The 27,263-nt window shown below is 36.4% G+C and overlaps 1 protein-coding gene across 2 annotated transcripts in view; it reads left to right on the top strand.

Annotated features, from left to right (window-relative positions):
• Positions 1–27,263, top strand: part of SLIT2 (slit guidance ligand 2) — a 402,412-nt gene that overhangs the window by 349,400 nt on the left and 25,749 nt on the right. For both annotated transcript variants that reach the window (XM_024119498.3, XM_024119497.3), the window contains 4 exons: positions 3,440–3,564; positions 3,699–3,796; positions 5,055–5,194; positions 25,197–25,290. In XM_024119498.3, coding sequence (XP_023975266.1) covers positions 3,440–3,564; positions 3,699–3,796; positions 5,055–5,194; positions 25,197–25,290 — 457 coding nt within the window. The remainder of the gene's footprint in view (positions 1–3,439; positions 3,565–3,698; positions 3,797–5,054; positions 5,195–25,196; positions 25,291–27,263) is intronic.

Genomic DNA, 27,263 nt, shown 5'->3' with positions numbered 1-27,263 from the left:
CTTTTTCACTTATTTCTGATCTGATCTGTATGATTTCTTTCCTTCTGCTAACTCTGGGGTTTTTTTGTTCTTCTTTCTCTAATTGCTTTAGGGGTAAGATTAGGTTGTTTATTTGAGGTGTTTCTTATTTCTTGAGGTAGGATTGTATTGCTATAAACTTCCCTCGTAGAACTGCTTTTGCTGCATCCCACAGGTTTTGGGTCATGGTGTTTTCATTGTCATTTGTTTCTAGGTATTTTTTGATTTCCTCTTTGATTTCTTCAATGATCTCTTGGTTATTTAGTCACGTGTTGTTTAGCCTCCATGTGTTTGTATTTTTTACAGATTTTTTTCCTGTAATTGATAGCTAGTCTCATAGCGTTGTGGTCAGAACAGATACTTGATATGATTTCAATTTTCTTAAATTTACCAAGGCTTGATTTGTGACCCAAGATATGATCTATCCTGGAGAATGTTCTATGAGCACTTGAGAAGAAAGTGTATTCTGTTGTTTTTGGATGGAATGTCCTATAAATTTCAATTAAATCTATCTGGTCTATTGTGTCATTTAAAGCTTGTGTTTCCTTATTTATTTTCATTTTGGATGATCTGTGCCTTGGTGTAAGTGAGGTGTCAAAGTCCCCCACTATTATTGTGTTACTGTCGATTTCCTGTTTTATAGCTGTTAGCATTTGCCTTAAGTATTGAGGTGCTCCTATGGGTGCATGTATATTTACAATTGTTATATCTTCTTCTTGGATTGATCCCTTGATCATAATGTAGTGTCCTTCTTTGTCTCTTGTAATAGTCTTTATTTTAAAGTCTATTTTGTCTGATACTAGAATTGCTACTCCAGCTTTCTTTTGATTTCAATTTGCATGGAATATCTTTTTTTATCCCCTCACTTTCAGTCTGTATGTGTCGCTGGTCTGAAGTGGGTGTCTTGCAGACAGACTGTATATGGGTCTTGTTTTTGTATCCATTGAGCCAGTCTATGTCTTTTGGTAGGAGCATTTAATCCATTTACATTTAAGGTAGTTATTGATATGTATGTTCCTATTACCATTTTCTTAATTGTTTTGGGTTTGTTATTGTAGGTCTTTTCCTACTCTTCTGTTTCCTGTCTAGAGAAGTTTCTTTAGTATTTGTTGTAAAGCTGGTTTGGTGGTGCTGAATTCTCTTAACTTTTGCTTGTCTGTAAAGGTCTTAATTTCTCCGTTGAATCTGAATGAGAGCCTTGCTGGTATAGAGTAATCTTGGTTGTAGGTTTTTCCCTTTCATCACTTTAAATAAGTCCTGCCATACCCTTCTGGCTTGCAGAGTTTCTGCTGAAAGGTCAGCTGTTAACCTTATCGGGATTCCCTTGTATGTTATTTGTTGCTTTTCCCTGACTGTTTTTAATATTTTTTCTTTGTATTTAATTTTTAATAGTTTGATTAATATGTGTCTTCGTGTGTTTCTCCTTGGATTTATCCTGTATGGGACTCTCTGCACTTCCTGGACTTGACTGAGTATTTCCTTTCCCATATTAGGGAAGTTTTTAAGTATAATCTCTTCAAATATTTTCTCAGTCCCTTTCTTTTTCTCTTCTTCTTCTGGGACCCCTATAATTCGAATGTTGGTGTTTTTAATGTTGTCCCAGACGTCTCTGAGACTGTCCTCAATTCTTTTCATTCTTTTTTCTTTATTCTGCTCTGTGGTAGTTATTTCCCCTATTTTATCTTCCAGGTCAGTTTTCTGTTCTTCTGCCTCAGTTATTCTGCCATTGATTCCTTCTAGAGAATTTTTAATTTCATTTATTGTGTTGTTCATCATTGTTTGTTTGCTCTTTAGTTCTTCTCGGTCCTTGTTAAACGTTTCTTGTATTTTTTCCTTCTATTTCCAAGATTTTGGATCATCTTTACTATCATTACTCTGAATTCTTTTTCAGGTAGACTGCCTATTTCCCCTTCATTTGTTTGGTCTAGTGGGTTTTAACCTTGCTCTTTCATCTGCTGTGTGTTTCTCTAGCTTCTTATTTTGCTTAACTTACTGTGTTTGGGGTCTTCTTTTCGCAGGGTGCGGATTCGTAGTTCCCATTGTTTTTGGTGTCTGCCCCCCATTGGCTAAGGTTGGTTCAGTGGGTTGTGTAGGCTTCCTGGTGGAGGGGACTATTGCATGTGTTCTGGTGGATGAGGCTGGATCTTGTCTTTCTGGTGGGCAGGACTGCGTCCGGTGGTTGTTTTGTGGTGTCTGTGACCTTATTATTATTTTAGGCAGCCTCTCTGGTAATGGGTGGGGTTGTGTCCCTGTCTTGCTAGTTGTTTGGCATAGGGTGTCCAGCACTGTAGCTTGCTGGTCATTGAGTGGAACTGGGTCTTTCCATTGAGATGGAGATCTCTGGGAGAGCCTTTGCCATTTGATATTACATGAAGCCGGGAGGTCTCTGGTGGACCAGTGTCCTGAACGTGGCTCTCCCACCTCAGAGGCACAAGGCTGACACCTGCCCGGAGCACCAAGACCCTGTCAGCCACGTGGCTCAGAAGATAAGGGAGAAAAAAGGATGGATGAATGGAAGGAAGGAAGGAAGGAAGGAAGGAAGGGAGGAAGGGAGGAAGGAAGGAAGAAGTTATTAAAATAAAAAATGAAAAAATTATTTAAAATAAAAAAATTAAAAGTAATAAAAGAAAGAAAGAAGAGAGCAACCAAACCAAATAACAAATCCACCAATGATAACAAGCACTATAAACTTACTAAAAAAAAAATGGACAGACAGAACACTAGGACAAATGGTAAAAGCAAAGCTATACAGACTTAGTCACACTAAGAAGCATATACATACACACTCACAAAGAGTGAAAAGGAAGAAATTATATATATGTTTTGGGAAGTCTGAGGTCTTCTGCCAGCATTCAGTAGGTTTTGTAGGAGTTGTTCCACATGTAGATGTATTTCTGATGTATTTGTGGGGAGGAAGGTGAGCTCCACGTCTTACTCCTCCACCATCTTGAAGGTCTCCTGAATTTGTACTTATTCAAAACCTTGCCCACCCATCGCCCAGCGCACACACCCACAGTCCTCTTTGGGATCCATGGCTTTCCATACCAGCCTCCTGAGTTAAGTTGCAGGCACTGGCCGTGGAAAGCATCCACATAAGCTAGTCAGCTAATGAGAGGACCGACCCTGTGATGCTGGCATCACTAATGTCAGATCTTAATTACCTAAGCTAACAACTCAGAGCCCTACTCTGACATCAGAGAGTTTCACTATTAACTCCCAATGAGATGGCCTCCTGTTGCGTTCTTAAAGATAATTATGATGATGCTGATTTCTGGTTTTGTCATGGAAGAGAAACACATATAGATATGTGACCAATAATAATTTTATGCAAAATTTACTGTTACATTAAGGCATTGAAATAATTTTAAGTGAACTGAAAACAGAAAGCATCCACTTCTCATATTTTTCAATCAATTTTTAGGTCCTGTAGATGTCAATATTCTAGCTAAATGTAATCCCTGCTTATCAAATCCATGTAAAAATGATGGCACCTGTAACAATGATCCAGTTGACTTTTATCGCTGCACCTGTCCATATGGTTTCAAGGTAAGTAGAAGCTGTTGTGGGAACCAAGATCTGAAAACATAGCTTTCCTTGGTGGGTCTTTATTATTCTGTTGTGCTTTCTCTATGTGCTGAGAACTACTTTATTTACACTCAACTTGACCATTCCTTGTCCAGGGGCAGGACTGTGATGTTCCAATTCATGCATGCATCAGTAACCCATGTAAACATGGAGGAACTTGCCACTTAAAAGAAGGAGAAAAAGATGGCTTCTGGTAGGTCATTGGTCTGTGATCTTCTGTGTCTGAAGTATTAGAGCAAGAATAAGCAAAGATGCATTTTTCCTTTCTAAATCCAAGGGCTTTATTTTAAAAAGAATACCAGAAATTCTGTTCATAAGGAAAATATATATTAGTCCCTTGCAGAGATATTTCAATATAAAAACAAATTGAGACATTACAGTATTCTCAGCTCAGGATGCTACAAAGCCAAGCAATTTAAAAACACTCACATGTGTACATTGGAACTAATCAAGTCCGATTAGGTCAAGACAAATTAGTGGCTCTGTTATGCTAATTAGTAGTCAAATAGTACCCTACTGCAAGGCATATATCCATCTGTTGTTTTGTGTGTTGCTTTAACAGACTGTATGTAATGATAAGATGTGGGTCCCACTGAAACAGAAAAGTAATGACTCATTTCCAAGCCACAATATGTGTAGACAAACATGCTGTGAACATTTTTAATCGGGAGTTATTTAATCATACAGTACAGTTACTTCAGATCTACTTCATGAATCATGAAACAGAGTTCTTATAATGAAAACTAATAACTTCGCACAAGAATGCTAATCTACTACTAAAGCTTGTTAGAAATACCACTTTTTATAATGCATATACTTCATTTCTGCATTCTGTTATGAAGTTGTCTCTTTTTCATCAAGCCTTTACTCAAAGATTATTCTGATGCCTAGCAAGATGAAAAGTACAATGTATTATGCCAGTGAAAAATTGTATTTGTTGAGAGTTACAGAGAATATTCATATTTTATAATTGCAAGGAAGACAAAGTTTTATTTTCAGATTTCTTTTTTGCTTTGAGACATCAAGAACATTACACATAGGGTAGTAAGTGTAATTTTAAAAAAATCAGAATCATTCCTCCTCATTTATGAGCAAAGAAGCATGAATTATTTTATTAGAACACAACTAGAGATTAAGATATCTAGGGCTGTAGAGTAAACTTTTCTCATTTTTTAGACCTGCAAATGTTTTGGATTTATTGACATAGGACCATGGGGCCATTTGCCATCTTGCAGCCAGCATAAATTTTCTTTCTCAAATTGTTTCTGATTTAGGGGATATTGCCGTAAATTGATGCTTACAACATGTCATTTAAAAGCATTTAAAAAATCAATTTCTTGTCATTAAAAGCTCTGTAATTGATGAGTGTATTTGGTTTTTTTCAATATTTAGACCATATGGTTTGAAAATGTAGGAAGGTGTCTTTTGTCTTTTCTTCCCCTGGCATTCAGGTGTATTTGTGCTGATGGATTTGAAGGAGAAAATTGTGAAATCAATGTTGATGACTGTGAAGATAATGACTGTGAAAATAACTCTACATGCGTCGATGGAATTAATAACTACACATGCCTTTGCCCACCTGAGTACACAGGTAGGAAGACTAGGAAATGCTATTCCATCAATCTGTGTATCTGTTTGAAACCACCACTGGCACTGTGCTGCATGTGTTTAGTAGACCATTGTATTATTCAATAACTGATAGGTGTTTTGGAAATTAGGTGTAATGTAATAACAGATGGAGTTAAAGATGGTTTCAGCCAACCAAATAAAAGTCCTGGGGAGCTCAGTTAGAACATAAGCATCCATCATAAAGTAATACTTTCCAGCACAAAAGAAGTTATCATACTGAAGCTTCTAGTCCCACAACTGAATGACATTTTCATGCAAAGCACTTTTCCTATGCAGACCAACCCACCGATACATATGTGAAAAGGGAGCATTTCTTTACACAGGCAAAAAATAGCCAAGCATTTGAGATTCTTCGTGTCCATACTTGTTTATTCATCAGTGAGTGTTTGCATGTAGCAACTCATGTCCTTCAAAATAAATCGCAATTAGGAAGATATTGATCACTTTGGATAATCTTATCAGACCATTCTCCGCCCACCCCACCATTTTTTTTCTATCTCGATACAAAATGTCAGGAATAAAGGTGGTAAATCTCATGAGACTATCCAAACTGCTAAACTTCTGCCCTGGATAAACCAATTTGCTATAAAGTCAACATCAAGTTTACAACTTGATGACTTATTATGTCAGAATATCTATTTTGATCGATTTTTGTGGCTATGAATAAGAAATGTCATAGTTACATTCTTATTTCTTAATAAACCATTTAGTTTTCAAATTGGTAGAGAAAAGGAGAATGTTACATATTTTATTTGTAAGAAAAAATGGAGAAGTAGATTCTGTCACTCTATTCAAAGTTACCATTTTCATTTGGCTGGGTATTTTTCATTAATTGTATTTATTTCCATATACATAGTTAAGAATATCAGAGGGTAAAATAGCTACTTGGATGACTGAGGTTAACATCTCTAGACATGAAAAATGGAAGCACATCTGTATGATTAATTTTCCCAGGGATTTGTTAGAAAAGCACTGAAGAATGGAAGGAAGGAAGGAAGGAAGGAAGGAAGGGAGGAAGGGAGGAAGGAAGGAAGAAGTTATTAAAATAAAAAATGAAAAAATTATTTAAAATAAAAAAATTAAAAGTAATAAAAGAAAGAAAGAAGAGAGCAACCAAACCAAATAACAAATCCACCAATGATAACAAGCACTATAAACTTACTAAAAAAAAAATGGACAGACAGAACACTAGGACAAATGGTAAAAGCAAAGCTATACAGACTTAGTCACACTAAGAAGCATATACATACACACTCACAAAGAGTGAAAAGGAAGAAATTATATATATGTTTTGGGAAGTCTGAGGTCTTCTGCCAGCATTCAGTAGGTTTTGTAGGAGTTGTTCCACATGTAGATGTATTTCTGATGTATTTGTGGGGAGGAAGGTGAGCTCCACGTCTTACTCCTCCACCATCTTGAAGGTCTCCTGAATTTGTACTTATTCAAAACCTTGCCCACCCATCGCCCAGCGCACACACCCACAGTCCTCTTTGGGATCCATGGCTTTCCATACCAGCCTCCTGAGTTAAGTTGCAGGCACTGGCCGTGGAAAGCATCCACATAAGCTAGTCAGCTAATGAGAGGACCGACCCTGTGATGCTGGCATCACTAATGTCAGATCTTAATTACCTAAGCTAACAACTCAGAGCCCTACTCTGACATCAGAGAGTTTCACTATTAACTCCCAATGAGATGGCCTCCTGTTGCGTTCTTAAAGATAATTATGATGATGCTGATTTCTGGTTTTGTCATGGAAGAGAAACACATATAGATATGTGACCAATAATAATTTTATGCAAAATTTACTGTTACATTAAGGCATTGAAATAATTTTAAGTGAACTGAAAACAGAAAGCATCCACTTCTCATATTTTTCAATCAATTTTTAGGTCCTGTAGATGTCAATATTCTAGCTAAATGTAATCCCTGCTTATCAAATCCATGTAAAAATGATGGCACCTGTAACAATGATCCAGTTGACTTTTATCGCTGCACCTGTCCATATGGTTTCAAGGTAAGTAGAAGCTGTTGTGGGAACCAAGATCTGAAAACATAGCTTTCCTTGGTGGGTCTTTATTATTCTGTTGTGCTTTCTCTATGTGCTGAGAACTACTTTATTTACACTCAACTTGACCATTCCTTGTCCAGGGGCAGGACTGTGATGTTCCAATTCATGCATGCATCAGTAACCCATGTAAACATGGAGGAACTTGCCACTTAAAAGAAGGAGAAAAAGATGGCTTCTGGTAGGTCATTGGTCTGTGATCTTCTGTGTCTGAAGTATTAGAGCAAGAATAAGCAAAGATGCATTTTTCCTTTCTAAATCCAAGGGCTTTATTTTAAAAAGAATACCAGAAATTCTGTTCATAAGGAAAATATATATTAGTCCCTTGCAGAGATATTTCAATATAAAAACAAATTGAGACATTACAGTATTCTCAGCTCAGGATGCTACAAAGCCAAGCAATTTAAAAACACTCACATGTGTACATTGGAACTAATCAAGTCCGATTAGGTCAAGACAAATTAGTGGCTCTGTTATGCTAATTAGTAGTCAAATAGTACCCTACTGCAAGGCATATATCCATCTGTTGTTTTGTGTGTTGCTTTAACAGACTGTATGTAATGATAAGATGTGGGTCCCACTGAAACAGAAAAGTAATGACTCATTTCCAAGCCACAATATGTGTAGACAAACATGCTGTGAACATTTTTAATCAGGAGTTATTTAATCATACAGTACAGTTACTTCAGATCTACTTCATGAATCATGAAACAGAGTTCTTATAATGAAAACTAATAACTTCGCACAAGAATGCTAATCTACTACTAAAGCTTGTTAGAAATACCACTTTTTATAATGCATATACTTCATTTCTGCATTCTGTTATGAAGTTGTCTCTTTTTCATCAAGCCTTTACTCAAAGATTATTCTGATGCCTAGCAAGATGAAAAGTACAATGTATTATGCCAGTGAAAAATTGTATTTGTTGAGAGTTACAGAGAATATTCATATTTTATAATTGCAAGGAAGACAAAGTTTTATTTTCAGATTTCTTTTTTGCTTTGAGACATCAAGAACATTACACATAGGGTAGTAAGTGTAATTTTAAAAAAATCAGAATCATTCCTCCTCATTTATGAGCAAAGAAGCATGAATTATTTTATTAGAACACAACTAGAGATTAAGATATCTAGGGCTGTAGAGTAAACTTTTCTCATTTTTTAGACCTGCAAATGTTTTGGATTTATTGACATAGGACCATGGGGCCATTTGCCATCTTGCAGCCAGCATAAATTTTCTTTCTCAAATTGTTTCTGATTTAGGGGATATTGCCGTAAATTGATGCTTACAACATGTCATTTAAAAGCATTTAAAAAATCAATTTCTTGTCATTAAAAGCTCTGTAATTGATGAGTGTATTTGGTTTTTTTCAATATTTAGACCATATGGTTTGAAAATGTAGGAAGGTGTCTTTTGTCTTTTCTTCCCCTGGCATTCAGGTGTATTTGTGCTGATGGATTTGAAGGAGAAAATTGTGAAATCAATGTTGATGACTGTGAAGATAATGACTGTGAAAATAACTCTACATGCGTCGATGGAATTAATAACTACACATGCCTTTGCCCACCTGAGTACACAGGTAGGAAGACTAGGAAATGCTATTCCATCAATCTGTGTATCTGTTTGAAACCACCACTGGCACTGTGCTGCATGTGTTTAGTAGACCATTGTATTATTCAATAACTGATAGGTGTTTTGGAAATTAGGTGTAATGTAATAACAGATGGAGTTAAAGATGGTTTCAGCCAACCAAATAAAAGTCCTGGGGAGCTCAGTTAGAACATAAGCATCCATCATAAAGTAATACTTTCCAGCACAAAAGAAGTTATCATACTGAAGCTTCTAGTCCCACAACTGAATGACATTTTCATGCAAAGCACTTTTCCTATGCAGACCAACCCACCGATACATATGTGAAAAGGGAGCATTTCTTTACACAGGCAAAAAATAGCCAAGCATTTGAGATTCTTCGTGTCCATACTTGTTTATTCATCAGTGAGTGTTTGCATGTAGCAACTCATGTCCTTCAAAATAAATCGCAATTAGGAAGATATTGATCACTTTGGATAATCTTATCAGACCATTCTCCGCCCACCCCACCATTTTTTTTCTATCTCGATACAAAATGTCAGGAATAAAGGTGGTAAATCTCATGAGACTATCCAAACTGCTAAACTTCTGCCCTGGATAAACCAATTTGCTATAAAGTCAACATCAAGTTTACAACTTGATGACTTATTATGTCAGAATATCTATTTTGATCGATTTTTGTGGCTATGAATAAGAAATGTCATAGTTACATTCTTATTTCTTAATAAACCATTTAGTTTTCAAATTGGTAGAGAAAAGGAGAATGTTACATATTTTATTTGTAAGAAAAAATGGAGAAGTAGATTCTGTCACTCTATTCAAAGTTACCATTTTCATTTGGCTGGGTATTTTTCATTAATTGTATTTATTTCCATATACATAGTTAAGAATATCAGAGGGTAAAATAGCTACTTGGATGACTGAGGTTAACATCTCTAGACATGAAAAATGGAAGCACATCTGTATGATTAATTTTCCCAGGGATTTGTTAGAAAAGCACTGAAATTTAAGCTTTTATGGAATACTCAAACTTTGCATTTTAAGAGGTACTTTCTTGATGGGAAGATGATAAATAGAATAATGAGTTTTTGTTTTGATATCCCGGGTCTGTTTGAGAGATTCTGCAGCTGCCTTTTCTATGGTATGATTTTTTTTTTTCACACCAGTGAAGTACCTGATGCCATACGAAGTAATATACTAAGTTTCCAGTAGAAATTTTAACATGTATCACCAGTTACTCTATTATATATATATAGCACTTGGACTCCTTAGTGGCCAGAATTTGAATTCTTTGTTATTTTGCATTAATTAAGGATAGCAAGTATGTCTAATATGCACCCATTCTAACATAGCTAGGAAGAGTTTAGATGTTAAGTAGCTTTGACATTCACACGAGTTTTACTTGTGTCACACCTCAGCTACATGCCATTAGCCTGAGTGCACAGATTCTTGAGCCCTTGGAGCTACCCCGAGAATCTGAGTTTTCCTGGATGGGCTAATTTAGACTTACACAAGCAGCCCAATGCTTGCACCAAAATCTGTAGCTAGTACCTTCTTAGAGATAATTCTCTATCCTGTCATTGTTCTGATCATTATAGGAAGAACTTAATTCACTTAATGTCAGAGACCTCTTTAAACTAACCTACTCTGACCAGGACAAATTGGATCCGAGTATTTCCAGCACAGTTTGGTTAGCCAATGTGTTCCTGAGCACAGAAACCAGGAATTTTTCTATCTCCCCTTATCAATGAAAACCTAGACCTGACAGCACTGCTGGATTCAGATTCTTAATACCTTTTCCGTGATAATTTACATAAAGTGGCAGTCTCTTCTGAGTTGGTTTGGTTGGGTCCACCTTTGGCTTTAGATTTGCTTTACTTTATTCCTTATCCATTTCTTTGAGTCTTTGTTTTACCTTCTCTCCCTTTGTTTTCCAAGCTCCCTTCCTACACCTGATCTTCTTAAACACATGTTTTCTGCATCCTAAAGTGATTCAGTTCAGTGCAACTTCCTCTGAAAAGTACTACGAAGCTTCATTTCCCTGTCAGATCTCTTTCTTTGAAACACATCCAAAAAACTCCAAAACTTGTTAGCACAACCACTTTTGAGCCAAAATGTGACATCTATAAAAGCTATCATGTGGGAACCTGCCATGACTATGTGTCAAGAGCCGTTTGGTGCTCAACAAGAATTGAGACTCTTCTGGTTTTTTCAGTCATATCTATTGCAGGTATCAGTTTGCCTTAATTTGGGCTAAGGATAAACATTGCACTCTATAGAAAGTTCATAGCATACAAAACATGAAGATACTATCACTATAACTTTGGGTTGGGTTTTGTGGGAAGTGAAGAGTTTCGCAAATTGGCATTAGAGCAGATACCTAAATCAGACATATTTGTAAATCATCTATTAGCTGTAGCATTTTTGTCCATATGTGAAATGAGCTCATTTACAAAATATCAAACAACCATCTGCAGATTTTGAAATCAGTGGCACATAAATGGCCTTTAATTATAGGAGGGTATAAATTGTACTCCAGAGCGTTATATCCTGCTTCATCCAAGTCTGCAGTTAGGGAGGCATTTTCTTATATCATGGCTGTATTGTTTTTTATTTAAGTTTGGAATCTGATTAATGAGCATGAGATCTTGGAACAGAACCCCTACTGTGCTCAGGGAATATAATAATGTTGTCATTGCTTAAAAATCATTCAAGTTACAAGTTGCTTTTCTGTTTGGAGATTATTTTTTACTCTGTATCTCTGAGGCATTCAGTGAGAAAATGAACTCTTTAGTAGGAACAAATAAGACTTCATAGGAAAAACTTGTAAATTACTATGGTGAAAGTTTTTACATTTGGCACCCATGGTAAGAATCAGAATGGATATGATATGTTAATAGAGAAAATTCAGAGATCTGAAAGCAGTCTGACAGAGAGGTCATGATGTGACGGGCAGGCTGTAAAACATGGCTACACGTGTTCAAAATAAAATGAACCACTGTTGGGAAATCTATTAAATTTATTTAAGCCCATGTAACCAGAACTTCACAGTAAATAGTTATTGATTTATTATAGGACAAAACTCTGTCCTTTCCTGCTGCAGGGATTGACAACATAAATTTTAAGGGTCAGTATTGTTTTCCTGCTATGTAACCGTTACTATCCCCTCGCCGCCCAAGGCATCCAAACTGTTATTTTCTACCTAATTCAATCCATCATCTTTCCTATGTATAACATATGACTGTCGATTGCTAGTATTCTTCAGACAAGATTAATTTTTGAGAAGTTTAATTCACTATGATTCTAAATTAAAATCACTATGCTAAGGATTAATAAGACACTGAAATTGCTAAACAAATAATTTGAAAATTCACTCCAGGGTTTTAATAGTAGCTTGAGACATTGTGTTTTTGGTGATGGTTGGTCATTCTTTTAAAATCATTATTATATCCTTTCTAAAAATAAGGCATTTCTTGAAAGTAAAGTTTTAAAAAAATTCCTCAAATTGCACTAGCCCAAAACTTATAAAAGTGAACATTGTAAGTATGGCACCCTGCGATGTTGAAAAACTTGACACCTTTTCTTAAGCTCTGGTATGAATTCAGGTATTGCATTGAAAAATGTGGGTTTGCATGTTTCCTAAGAGCCAGAACCCTGGATCTGCTGTGTCAAGACTGTGTTTCTTAATTAACCCTCTTCTCACAGGACCACATACAAAGATGATACAAAATTGATCACATTTTAACCATGGGGTATTGCTTAATGGGATGGCATACATTCAGTAAATGAAAGTTTCCATACAATTTGGGCATGTAAAGGCTTAGAATGTATTTTGCGGAAAAAAATTCAGAATATTTTAATTTTTCCATTTTGTACCATTATCTCTTTGTTTTCCAAATCTCCAATGCCCACACACAAACCATTATGTGCACATCTTACAAAGTAAAGCTGCCTGTTGTTAAATCACCGGTTTAGCCACAGATCTCTTGCTGCCTGTGATGGCATCTGCCTTTTACCTCATTTTCTCCTTGTTTGTGCGTTTGGCCCGGCTGTAGGTAAGAAATCTAAGCCTTGCTTCAGTTTGCTCTCTCACCCTGGGCTTCTCTGTTGTTAATGCTGTGCTTTGGCTTCCTGTGCTTCGCTGTGTACTGCAATGTAAAACGTCTTTTGTCTCTTCTGTCTTTGTTGCTGCCAGCTGCTAATCTGAATGAGGTGGAAAAAGGTTAGTTGCCTTTTAAGTCTATTATTTTATTTTAGTTTCCCTCTTTCTTTCAAAGCTACATAGATTTCATGGTGTGTACATGGTAAAAGGAATGTTGACAAAAATGAAATCTGAGATCAATATGTCAAATCAGTCATTCAGATCCTTGATATGTAGATAGCTATGCCAAACAGTATAAAGAGGGTATCTGAAATGCACTTTACCAATTTCTGGAAGACTGTGAAAGAAATTCTCTGAGTGGGCAGAAGAAGTGGCTAAAAATAAAGACTAATGCTTTCTAGTTTCTACTTGTCTGTATGCATTTCCTTTTTTAAAGGTATCCCAAATGTATTATTTTTATCATGAAAAACATAAGTCATTTAGTACAGTACATAGGCTGTAGCTAGAAAAAATTTTAAAGTGAGAATTTTCCCATAACTTTAAATTAATATCTTTAGTAATTTGAAACATGAAAAATATTAAAATATATATACATTTATTAAAACATTTTATAAAATAAAAATTACAAAGCCCAAGAGGTTGATTTATAAAATGACATTGTCAAACTCATAGAATGTCATGAGTACTAGGCAGTGTTTTTAAAGCATAAAAAGAGCCATATCTAATCATTGACACTTTATGGTCTGCATGGCTTTCCAAATACATCAGGGCCCAGGAAAGGAAGCCCTGTAGTGCTCAGGGTGATCAGCATGTCTGGGGAATCATCATGAAATCTTTGTTAAATTTTTATCTTAAAGATTCAGAATTATACCTAATAACATTGTATTTTCACTCAGCTTACCAAGAGTCTTTAAGTGCCAAGTACAGGCACAGCATCCTAAAAGGGTGCTTGTCTTGACAGTTCCAGTTGTATGTAAGGCATTAGCAGTATGATTATAGGGCTAACATGGACTATATTGTATAGCAGCTCTGTCTCCTCTTGCTAAGGACTTCATTTTTCTTTTTCTGTTGCATTGTTCAGATGATTTACTGTGTTTAGCCACTTACACTTACTATGTGCAGAGTTAAGTTAAAAAACATGAAAAAAAGTTGTTTCCTATTTGGGAATGTAAAAAATATAGCCTGTACATTCTCTGTGGATTAATACATCCAATACCATCCTTGGTAAAATGTCATCTTTTCTTTTTTACAAGTACTAAAACAATTGGTGGTCTGGGGCAGAGATGCCTAAGGTCCGATTCTATCTCAGAAAACACAATGGCAATTATTCTGTCACAGGAGAGTGTCCTTAAATAGTTATATATACTCAGGAGCAAGCTTGGCAGTATGATATTGTTTTACATCACCACATGGTTTCATGTGTTGACTAAATCTCATGCTTATCTTTATTAAAGATGTCTCTTATTTTCAGTAATCTGCTGCTGACTGAATTTGCTTTAAAAAGCAGTCAAACCGGGCTTCCCTGGTGGCGCAGTGGTTGAGAGTCCGCCTGCAGATGCAGGGGACACGGGTTCGTGCCCCGGTCCGGGAAGATCCCACGTGCCGCGGAGCGGCTGGGCCCGTGAGCCATGGCCGCTGAGCCTGCGCGTCCCGGAGCCTGTGCTCCGCAACGGGAGAGGCCACAACAGTGAGAGGCCCGCGTAACGCAAAAAAAAAAGCAGTCCAACCATTTTCTATTATTTGAATACAAAACATAACTAGAAATGAAATTTCAACTTCTTTACAGCACCCAGGGTAATTTTCTTAAGTAAAAAGAAACTCTGTTATTAGCAGACATATTGTTAATTTAAAAAGAACTCTGTAGATATGAGCACTAAGGACTTGAGCAATACCTTGTATAAAACAGTGACAAAGTACTTACCCAAGGATACATACCTTGTAAGTAGGGGTCTAGGTGCAAACCAGTGTCTCACTGGCCCCAAGACCTGCACTGTAATTTGGAGGCCTTCCCCTGGAACCAGTCCCTTCTTATTTGCTGCCATCTTCCAGACTTGGCATCTTTTCACATCCACAGTGGCTCTGACTAATCCTTTGTGCCAAATAAGCTTTTCTTCTGCTGTCTCTTCAGCTGGCTATAAGTAATTGACCCTTAGGTGTATTTGAAAAGAAAACAAAGTTCAGGTGCAGACAGGCAATCTACTTTATCTACACATGGAAAAAAGAAGGTGCCTAGTCAGTGTCTGTACAATTAATTAATTCCCCTGATGAGTAGGCTACCTTCCATCACATAGGGCAGGTGGGATACTGATGAATTTATGAAGCTAACGGGAAAAGCTAAAATTTCTCATCTTGGCACTAAAATTTATCAACGCTGGGGCCTATCACAGTCTAATGCCATCTGTCCCACCTCGTTTAGATGTTTGAGAATAACATGGAAGAATGTATAAGAAAACACTTGAAAATGTTAGATGTCTATACTCCAGAAGTATCAAGGACTGCCAGAGAGGACAAATTTAAGTTTTGGATCATTTAGTTCCAACCATTATCACTACAGTGACATGGTGTAGATGGTTTGATGTCATTCCTAATGACGGAAGAATTCTTACAGAATTTTGATAAAGAAAATTCTACCTAAAGTAAGTTGTATGTGTGAAGGAAATTCGTCCCCCCACCATAGTCTTCAGTCTTTTTTCAGTAAAAAGACAGTTTTACTGTCTTTTTAAAAATTATTATTTTGTCATTTTATTTTCCATGCTCACTTCCAATGGAAAGGCTTTATTTGAGAATAAGTCTTTGGTTCTCTTTACCCTCTTATTCTACATTGAAGTGTAAGGAAATACTGAATACTAAAGAACTCTTGAATTTGGCTGTATTTTTTTAGGTTTTTTGTATATTTTTGGATTGTCATGATCTCTTAATAACAGTGACTCCTTCTCTCATTAATTGTGCCTCAAGCTGTGTAAGGTCTTTTTTGTCAAAGTCAATATAGCTTCACTCATACTTGCAGTCTTTTTTAACTAGAGAGAGGACTTTGGCAGCCTAATTATATTTTGTGGTTTGCATTCATGTTCCAACCTCTCAAAGCCTTCTTAAATGCATCTGAATCTCAGAAAACATTTTAAAGATCCTATTTGCTCTTTAGTTAATAGGCAGGGCCCATTGAGTTCAGAACAACCGTTTAGCTTAACCAAGGCTTATTCAATCTAATTTGGATTTATTTATTTTGAAACGAAGTTAAATATTTTTGTAGTTTCAGTAGCTGTTGGAATTGGCTACATTATTTAGCCATAATGTTCCAATGAGGAAGTACTGAAAAACACTTCCTTTTTTGTTTATTTATTTGGAGAGGTAAGTTTTTCCACTTTAAAAATTCAAAAGATATTTATTGAGAAAATACCTTATTCAGAATACTGTGCTCAGAATTGAAAGTGATATGAAAATACATAAAACATTACCCTTGTCTACCAGGCAGACTCTTTGGTTTGATTCTTCATTGCAAGTTCAGATTAGGTCAGTTATTTCACCAGTACAAAGCCATCACTTCTCATATTCCAAGAAAGTTAACAGCAAAGTATAGCTACTTGACTAGTTTTTAAATAAAGAGAAAGAATTGTTTCTGAACACAAAGGCTAGTCAAACTTTCAGGCAGACAAGCATTATGGAGCAACCCATTTCATGTCATTTAGAACGAAAGTGAGATTATAACATGATTTGCTTTTCTGAAACATCAGTATCCACATTTATAGCATATTTCCTTGAGCCTTCCTGTTTTGAATTATGATAAACTTCATCTCATGAGGTTATACTTTGGCTTTGTCCGCTTATGCGTGTGTCCCATTTTGCACACCCTTTGCACCAAGAGGACATTTATCAGTGGCTAATATATCTTCAAAAATTCATGGCTCCTCAAGATCAGTTCCCTATATTTCTCTACTAACAATTGGATTTAATTAAGCTTAGAGAAGTGGGTATTATCTGGATAGTTTATTGATCATATTATGAAGCAATTAACTATTGCTAATTGATAGAACAAGTTTCAGGATAATAAACACAAATAAGAAAGCATCAGATTATTATTAAAAGGAACCTTTAGGAAGAATTAGCTCTTTTATAAACATAAGAAGCAGAAACATACTGTTCATAAGTAATCCTTTACTTACTGATGAAATAAATTCAATTATTACTATCACTACTGATAAGGATACTAAATATTCAGATTCGAGACTGGGCATCTGCTCCTGTTGATGTGCTCTGGTGCCTGGGATTATAATGTTGAGCTGGGGAGGCAACAAATAGGGCTAGCCTCGTTCAGCAAAAGAGGAGAAAACAGAAATATTTTTCCTTCAGGTCCAATTCAGTTAACCTGTTCTGGAATGACTCCCATAATCCCATCAGCTGTGTCCAGCCTCTAATACAGTTCATCCATCTCGCTGCTACATTGCAAGGTCTGTGAGAGGAGAGAGAATGCTATTCTTGACATGAATAAAGAACAAATGGGAAATGTACAATTTTTTTTAGGAATTGTATGGACTTTTTCAAATTATGTAATGAGAAACATTCAGGTCCATTTATCTTAATCTTTCTCAGACATGCCATTTACACTCACACTTCCTCTTGATTCCCGAGTTCATCCTCTCTGTTTCTGATTGGGATAGTCATCGTTTGGCAGACAAGATTGTCAGGATATCTGAGTCAATAGGCTACCCCTCAAGTTCAGCCTACAAGGGCATACGTGAGGGTGGGATCTCAAAACACAAATCTGCTACCAGTATTCCTTATTCTCTCTTCTTCCTTAAATTACCCCTTATGCCGTCTGGGTCTCCTTCATTAACAATTTATATAAAGTCTTTTCCTTTGAAAAGCAATCAAATAAGTGTTTTCACATTTTTCAACAGCCATCGAGTATCTAATTTGTGCCAGATAATTTGCTAGCAAATGCAAGGGCAATGAAGAGATACAAAACTATAAATAAAGGTATCTATCCCTTGCCCTCAAGTAGTGTACTTTTAAGAAATTAAATCTCAATTTATTTCCAATAGGTTGCTTTTTTTGATACCTTCCCTCGCCGTGCCAATTCAAATAGAGTAAAATTAGTACCATTTTTCCAGGTTTTTCTTGAGCGAAGCAAGAGCTCAAAATGCAAATATTTGAAGAATGATGCATTTGACCCTCAAAACTCTGTGTCCTGGAGATGCTGTCAGGAATTCAACCAGACTTCCTCCCTTGTTATAAGTATATTTGAAAATGTCATATCAGATTAAATATAACACTTGAATGCTGGTTCAGTTATTCAGATTGCTGTCATGAGTTCCCTTTCCATTATTATCAATAGTAATGATCCTTTCATTTTAAAAAAGAAACTAGCTTGATACAGTTTATGAATAGGAACAAGAACAGGCTGCAGTGTCAGCCCTGGAATCCTCCCCTCCCCCTTCATAAATCCGTGGTCCCCAGAATGGACTCTGAGATTATTTCTATTTCAGAAAAAAAAGAAACTAATCTGGTTACATTAGCAAAATCTAGTGAGAGTTAAGTGTTCCAACAATGCCATGAACCTATATCTAAAATTGTTTGTGTTTGTAAATATGGCCAACCTGAATTTACAGGGCTACCTTTGGGAAAAATATAAATGAGATACTTATTAATTCAAACCCACCCTTTCTTATTGCTCTATTAGTGAAAAAAGTGAGTATTTTAAACAGAGTAGTTTGAGTTGGAAAATTCCTGAAATCCTGATCTAGGGACAAGATGACCAACCTTTTCTCTGCTAAGCAAGCTTTGAGAACTGAATAAGCCTCAGCAAGACATGCTGTTGCCCAGATTTCTTGGTAGATAGAAAACAACTAGTTGTCCATCCAATAACTCTTCAAAAATGTCTTCTCTCTAAATAGCACAGTTTACCTTGCCAAGAGAGAAGTCTCTTTAAGGGTAATAATGAACTTTGCATCTGTGTAGTCTAGTTTTCAATAATAAATAAAATAATAATTATCATTCAGCCAGTTTGTAGGCCACGATGCTGTCCATATTCCAGTCACTAAATGAAACTTAAGGGATACTGGAAAATTAAGCATCTATCTTATGTGTCTAATTTTTCCACATTTTAACTTCTCCAGAGTAAGGATTTTGTCATGAACATCCTTTTATCATTTGCTGGGTCTAGTTCAAAATATTTTCCCCCCAACATTTTTTTATGAAAATTATTAAACTAAAGCAGGTTTGAATTTTGGTCAAATTAAAAAGTCTCACTCCAGAGTACATATAAATTAATCCTACTATATGTGGTTAATTTCCTCTTACACTATTCTTATTAGTTTCAGGAAACATTTAATATTAGCTCGTGGGTTATATAATATATTCATTATTCATTGATTTGTCAAAGAATCACTATAGCTAAGAATTTTTAATAACGCCATAAGTTAAACCAGTATATTTTAAGGAAAAGCATGTTTAAAAAATGTGAGTGTCTGTGTAGAAAATGTAAATCATTTTTAGTGACAAGACTCAACTCAGGTGTCATCCACTTACCATGAGCTTTAATGTCTTTGACATAATTTAAATTAATCACTTTCAAGATTATTACTTTATAATTAGTGATAATAGAGATGTTGGTAGTTATTTTTACTTGCAGCTATCATTCAAAGTTCAAGTCAGTCTCCAGATTTATTGTAAAGTAGATGAAACAGACATTGGACTCACTTTTCTCCCCCTCTACAAGACACAGGAATTTGTGATTCTCTTGCCTTTGTCACTTTCAATGCCCTAAGAGGAGGAGGATCTTCATTACTGTTTGGGTAGCCTGTCCTGCAAATCTTACCTGTTAATACCAGCGCCTCTTGGAGAGAGGGCCAAGGGCTGATTGGTCCAAGTCAACCAAGACTCACAGTGATTTGCAGAGAGGCATCCAGCCCTGGCAGCAAATGTAGGGCTAAACTATGCTCTGTTCAAACCTTGACTCTTTTGAAGTGCAAAGGTCATGGTTAGGGGCCACTTCCTTCCTTTTGCATCGCTTATTAAAGACTCTGTTGGAGAAGCTTAAAGAAAATTTCAGTCATGAGTGAGGACAGCCACGTGGAATGAAGTAAGAAAGGAAAGAGACCGAAGGAAGGGAGGGAAGGAAGGAGGGAAAGAAGGAAGGAGAAAAAGAGAGAGAGAAAAGAGAAGAAAAGAAATAGTAGCATAATTTGAAAGTTTTATTCCCCACTATAAACCTCCAATAATTTAGAATTTACCACCTGTATGGGTTCCCTAGTGTTATTATAACACAGTACCACAAACAGGGTGGCTTAAATAACAGAAATTTATCGTCTCACAGTTCTGGAGGCTAGAAGTCCAAAATCAAGGTGTCAGCAGTGTTAGCTCCTTTTGAGGGCTGTGAGAGAAGGACCTGTTGCAGACTTCTCTAGTTGGCCTGTTGATGGTCATCTTCCCTCTCTGTCTCTTCACGTGGGCTGCCCTCTATGCCAGATTTCCTCGTCCTGTGAGTACATTAGCCATACCAGATTAGGGCCCACCCTAAGGACCTCATTTTAACTTGATTACTTCTATAAAAACCCTATCTCCAAATAAGGTCACATTCTGAGGTACTGGAGGACTACAACATATTTTTTGAGGGTGGCAGGATGCGTGGGGAGACACAGTTCAACCCATGACACCACAACCTTATTTTTCAAACCCTTGATTTTTGCCCCAGAAAACCTGGTCTTTTCAGTGTTCTCTGTGTCACTGAAAGGTGCTTCCAAATATCCATACCAGAAACCTAGAAGTCCCAGACAGCTTCCTCTCTCCCCTACCCTAACCCAATCCATGACAAGTTCCCATTTATTTTGCTTCTAAACATCCACGCCATCCATATCTCCTCTACCACCACCTGAGTACAAGCTAAGTCATGACTCATATCCATTTGTATTTGTCTCGGTGCTATCCATCCTCCTTTAGAGCCCAGATGCTTTTTTCAAAGTGTGCATGTCATTTGGCCATCCTTTATCCTAAAACCCTTCAATGGCACCCACTGCTCATTAAATAAAGACATTCTGCCATGTGGCCCCTGCCAACCTTTGTGGCCTTCTCTGTCACCACGCTCTCCTGGGCTCACTCCCAGTCTCTCAGAGCTCATATTTGCCATGTCACCTCCTGCACAGAGCCACTGCCAATGCTCTTTATCTCCCCCCTTCACCTGCAATCCAAGTCCTACTTCTTCAGAAAAAATTCTCTCACCATCAGTCCCCCTTCTAGAGCATCAGGACATGTTTTTAGCATTCATCACTCAGGCAATTTTACAGTTACTTGTGAAATTAATGGATCAATATCTTTCTCCTCCTCCTCCCCTCATGTATAAGCTCCATGAGAACAGGGATACCTTTTTTTTGTTATTCACCATTATACTTCTAGCGTTAACGTAAGTCCTCTTGCACAGTTTGCACTCAAAATATATGGCAATGTTAAAAATCTGGTGGCTTGCTACCAGAATTACTTGAAAACATCCATAGGCAGATCTCACCATAGGTATCAGGGAAGAAGCTTGTGGAATAGTTCTAAAACGATTTCAGTAAGTGCAATAATAAGGAATGCAAACAAAAAGATAATTTTAGATACCAGAAGTACAAATGAAGATTAAGGAAGGACCCCTTGTATACAATAAGGAAAGAACATTAAAGTTAGGTGCACGGATCTAAAATGAAGCAGGAAGCAAGGCCAACTCCAGGTACTGTTTCCCGTAAGAACCATCAAGCGCACTGAGATTTCTGCCTCATTGCAATGATATTCACAGTATTGGTACCTCAGTGGGATTGGGGCACATGCTAACACTGTTTTTACCACTGAATACAATAATGATGTTCTGTTCAGTTAAAGCATAACGCTCTCTCTACTAACTTGCTTATCTGCATTATTCATCTCTTCAGAAGCATTTTGCCTTTTTTTTTTTTTAAAGTTTTTATAGCAACAGTTGACCTTGCACAACTTCAATTCCAGAACCTCATTTTACTCATGAAGAATTGGGGACCAGAACAATAAAATAGTTCATTTTTCTGCAACTAGTCCACTGTTTTATATTGAGTAAGTTGCAGAAGGCCATCCCAAACAATAACTCAGCAACCCAAATGTCATTTCACCCAATTAAGAGTAGTTTGTCCCTAGGATCTCTTTATGCTGGTTCATTCTTCACTCCAAAGAGAGCATTAACCCTGTTGATCCAGCTTTTACTGCCCCACCCACAAGGTGACCATAGCATTTGTCATCCAAATCAGGGCGTCTGTGTGAGTGTGTGGGGACACTATTGAAAATTACCCTGGGATGGCAAGTATAAACCTGAGCAAGCCAGGATGTATGGTCATATTACCACTACATCAGATTCTTCAGAAATAGCACATTTACAGATGTTCAGTAAGCAACGAATTACATCTTCTCCTGGACTCCAAGGAATCATGCCCTTTTAGGGAAGAGGGCATCACTCCTGCCTTACTCCCTCACAGCTCTTACTAGTGTAACTGTAGAACTTGTCCATTTCCATCCCACTCTCTGCCATACTTACCTGACAGACACAATCAGGAAGAGGTGATCTAAAAACTAAATATCACTTCCTTACAAAAAAAAAAAAAAAAAGATGCCTCTGTGTAGGACATGTGTTTTTTCTTCACAAGTTGTAGTCGATCATTCACTAACTTCTGTTATCCTAAAGAGGTAACAGTATGCTCCCTGGCTGACCCCTCTAATTCTTCTCCAAAACACAAACAACCAAGACACACACACACACACACACACACACACACACACACACACGCACACAACTTTAACTTCTCATCAACAAAAACAGCTGAAAACTAGAAGCACAAGGAAAATTAATTTGCTCATCTGATCAAAAGTGAAATCACAAATACCAGGCAAACATTGTGTTCCAAGCTATTGCTTTATCATTGGGACTTTTAAGGGTCCAGGCTGAAAGCAAATGAATAGGATTTCCTGGGATTTTGTGGAGTGGGTTGGAGCCAAATTATGAAGCCAATGTTTGTTTAGACTCCCATCTCTTGAGGGGCTCAAGGGCGCTGAAATTTAACCTGTGTTCAACCACATTGCCCTTAACCACTCCAATGGGCTGATTTACCTTTCCTGATGCCATATGAAAAATATGAATACCTGCTTATAAGTTAATAGAGTACAACACTTTGTGTAATAGAATAAAGAACATTTCCATCTTTCCGTCCATCCTGTCACATCACACGCGTTATCATTTCAGGAGGCGAAAATGAAACAAGTTGAATATAGGTCAACAAGATGGAGTTCTTGCCTTAAAAAGTATAAATTTTTCTTTCAGTGACTACTATTTTAGTATGTCACCATACCATACTCTACAGAGATATAAAGACATATTCTAAGCATACTGCTCTCATCATATAGTAAATCCTTAGGAACTATGGTTTAGATTGTCTTAATTGGATTGGATTGGATTGGATTAGATCAAAATGAATAAGGAGTAAAGCACTCCCCCCCTTTCATATCATTTTTAAAATGATTTCTTATTTGGGTATAAAGTGAAGAATACATAGAATGATATTTAAACTGCCTTGGATATAGACTACTATAAACAGCCTTTATCTAACCAGGTAGATTTGATTAGAAAACTGAAAGTGATTTCATCATGATAGGCTGACAAATTATAACGAATACATTCTATCAAGGTGTATTACTTAAAGTAATAATAATTGATTGTAAGATGCTTTAAGTAAACCCTGTTTAAAAATAGCTCATTAGGTATAGGTATATGTTGATAAAAACTTTTTATATCACAGATTTACAGACACAGAAACGCTTCTTATAAAAGAAATATATGAGACTTTTAGTACAATTAGTTCTCTTTAAGAGACAGAAAAAACCCTAATTTATCATACACCACATTGATTTAGTACCTAGCTTAGTACATTTATATATTTAAATCACTGAAAAAGATCCTTGAAGTGTAAATGATTTGCCACATTTAGTTGTTAAGCAACTATTTCTACCAGTTAGCAAAGTATTACCTTAAAAGGACAGTCTTATAACAAAGAGATTTGCTGCAGACTCCTGATTTTTTAACATATGTTGCTTTAAATCCACACACTTTGAACAAAGTTCTAATAGTTTCTTGGAAATGAACAACAGCTGCATATAGATGTATCACTTTATTCATTCATTTATTACATATAAAATAATTAAAAACTAATTTAAAGGTAAGGTAGAAAAGGAGAGAACTTTTTAATTTTACATCTTTCCAGTCACCTTAAAATCTCACACAGTGATTGGGAAAGTGTTCTCACCGAAAATCATATTTGGCCTAATGTACCTGAAAATAAAATATAACCATGTTATTTATAAGTGAAGAAATTTCCTAACAGATAATTGGACATGCAATTCAACAAAGTGTGTCTAGAATCTTCATGGTTATGCTTGTAGCTCTCATTTATGGATGACAATTATTCTTTATAAGCTAGCTGATAGAAAGAAGTGTACTTTCTTTATCTAAATTGATTCTCCTTTTGCTTTTTTCTGTCGTGACGGATGTAGCTGAGGAGTATACTGTTGAGCTGTTGCAATAAGTCATAAAAGGGAAACAAAGTCTTTCTCTTCTAGACTTATAAAACCTTGGAGACTGTGAAGATTTGAGGATTATCTTTTCAAACATAAAACAACAGAATAAGCCAGACATAAAGGGGTACATACCAAATGATTCTATTTATGTCAGGTGCAAAAACAGGTGCAAATAATCTGTGGTCCTGTCGGGGTAGTGGTTACTTACCCTTGCGGTTGGGCCTCTGGAGTGATGGTCAATGGTGTGTTTTTGGATATGGATGCTGGTTACATGAGTGAGTTCAGTTTGTGACTATTTATTAGCTATTCATTTATCTTATGGATATATGTTATACCTCAATAAAAAGTCCAAAATTTTAAAATAATAATAATAAAAGAATAAAAACGAAAAGCATTCAGATTTCCTTCTCCAATAGTACATTCTAAAGGGACTCCTATTAGTCACAGATAACAATAGCTGTGTTGTCCCAAATCATAAGACTATTTAGCAGCAGAACCAGCATTTCAGATCTTCTGCTTCCATGTCTTGTGATTTTTTATTTTTTCCAATCACAAGCTATGCTTACCTCTCAGAAACATGACACAGCCTGCTGGTAGGAAACCTGTTAACCTTTGTCTATGACCTAACAACGTTTGCCATGTTAACAGGTGAGTTGTGTGAGGAGAAGCTGGACTTCTGTGCCCAGGACCTGAACCCCTGCCAACACGACTCCAAGTGCATCCTGACACCAAAGGGATTCAAGTAAGTCCAAGGCTGCTTTGGGGCTCACAATCGGGGGAGGAGGGCCTTTCTTTAAGGAACCCTCTTCTTTCAGGATCTAGCTTCACACCTTTGCTTAGGACTTAGAGGACATACTCTCCAGTGTCAATGGAATTTTTATAAATGTTTATCTACAGCATGGGCCTTTTTTAGTACACCAAAGAAAAGAAAATGTTTCCTTTTGTTTTGTGACTTTTCCTGGGGAGTCATGTATGAAGTAAAAGAGCCTTTGGCTATTTTTAATTAAATTTATTTGGAGGCCAAATAAATTCGTAATATCTACTAGGAACTTTATTATCTGAATGGAAGTCTGTGGTAAAATAGGGAGTTTAATTTAATGTAACTGAAAATGTTTTGTTATGCAACAATACTTTACCCAAGAGGAGGAAGACAGAGTGACCATATGTCCCAGGTTGCCTCAGTACAATATCCATTTATGCCTGTTGTCTCAGTGTAATTATTAATAGTGTCTCCTTCACACACGTGTGTGTTGTGTGGGATGATAAAACACATAGTCACACCAGGTAACAATCTTCCTGAAGTACCTTTGGTATCAAATGAAATTATTCCTTTGCCACAATTCTGAAATATTTTAAGGGTCTATCAACAGCAACTTCTCTTCTTAGGCCGTAGATTAGAAATCATCTAGTCTAAATTCTTCACTTTAAACATGAGGAAACCACAACCAAGAGAGTTTGGTGGCTGTCCAAAGGTCTCAGTGTTATTCACTGGCAGAGCTGGAGCTGGGTTTTATACTTCCCAGCTGGGTGATTGTTCTAGTGCAGGTTACCTCTAAGAAGCTTTATACTTTATGACCTTTACTGTTGGTTTGTTACAGAAGGTAAGCTGGATTCTCAGAAATGACACTGTAGGGTTCAGGTTGAGTTGTGCCTACAAGAGACAACTAGCAAATAGCATTACTGGTTTCTTTACCCAATATTTATTGAGCACCTGCCATGGGTCAGGGCACGTAGTAATGTTACCATCTTATGTTTTTGTGGCACTTTATAGCTACTCACTCTCCCATTCTTTATCTTCTCAGTGAAATGACTCAGGCTTAGTTGCCATAGGATTCAGAGAATTAAAAATTACTCCAGTCAGGAACAGTTTTATGAGTAGATGGGATTAGAGCTGGGACTCTAACATTTTTTTAAATTTTATTTTATATTGGAGTGTAGTTGATGAACAGTGTTTTGTTAGTTTCAGGTATACAGCAAAGTGATTCAGTTATACATATAGATGTATCTATTCTTTTTCAAATTCTTTTCCAATGGGACTCTAACATGTTAATACTTGTCAACAGATTATCAGACATTCTTAGTTGAATGGGAGGTGGGGTCAGTATCACCTGACCACACCTGGCTTTCAAAGACCAATCAGAATAAAATATTTATTCTCAAGTTTTATTTAGAGAACAGTTTTTGATTCAGTTTGATTTAAAATTCATTATTTTAGAATATACAGATTCAGTTGCAGCACCTGCTGATTCCATTTGATGCCTTTTTGGGAAAGAAAAGAATATATTTGATTCTATTTTTCCTTATATTTTAGTTTACAATCCTCTGTGGAAAAAACAAAAGTCTTATTGAAATCTTTATTTTATACAAAATCCTGTATTGCATTTTGTTCATCCAAATACTGTATGTAAATTATTTTAATTCATATTGTCCTTGATCTACACACAATGAATTTGGCAAATTGAACGTCAGTCATTTAGGTAACAACTGTTATCATTTCTTAGAGAAATTCGCCAGTAAAGCAGATGGTTTTCCAGAACTGCCTATCTGCTGGATAAGCTTTGTGCATTGTAATTACAAGATAAAGTATTAGTAACACTTACCGGAAACCATTAAAAACTGAGTAGTTCATCTTCAAAAAGACTAACGATTAATTCAGTATCTTCTATTACTGTCAATTAGATTGCACATTTTTTTTTTTTTTTTTTTTTTTTTTTT

The sequence above is a fragment of the Physeter macrocephalus genome, chromosome 7 (genome assembly GCF_002837175.3).
Source record: "Physeter macrocephalus isolate SW-GA chromosome 7, ASM283717v5, whole genome shotgun sequence".
NCBI classification, from domain to species: Eukaryota; Metazoa; Chordata; class Mammalia; order Artiodactyla; family Physeteridae; genus Physeter; species Physeter macrocephalus.
This window is presented reverse-complemented; position numbering and strand designations above follow the sequence as displayed.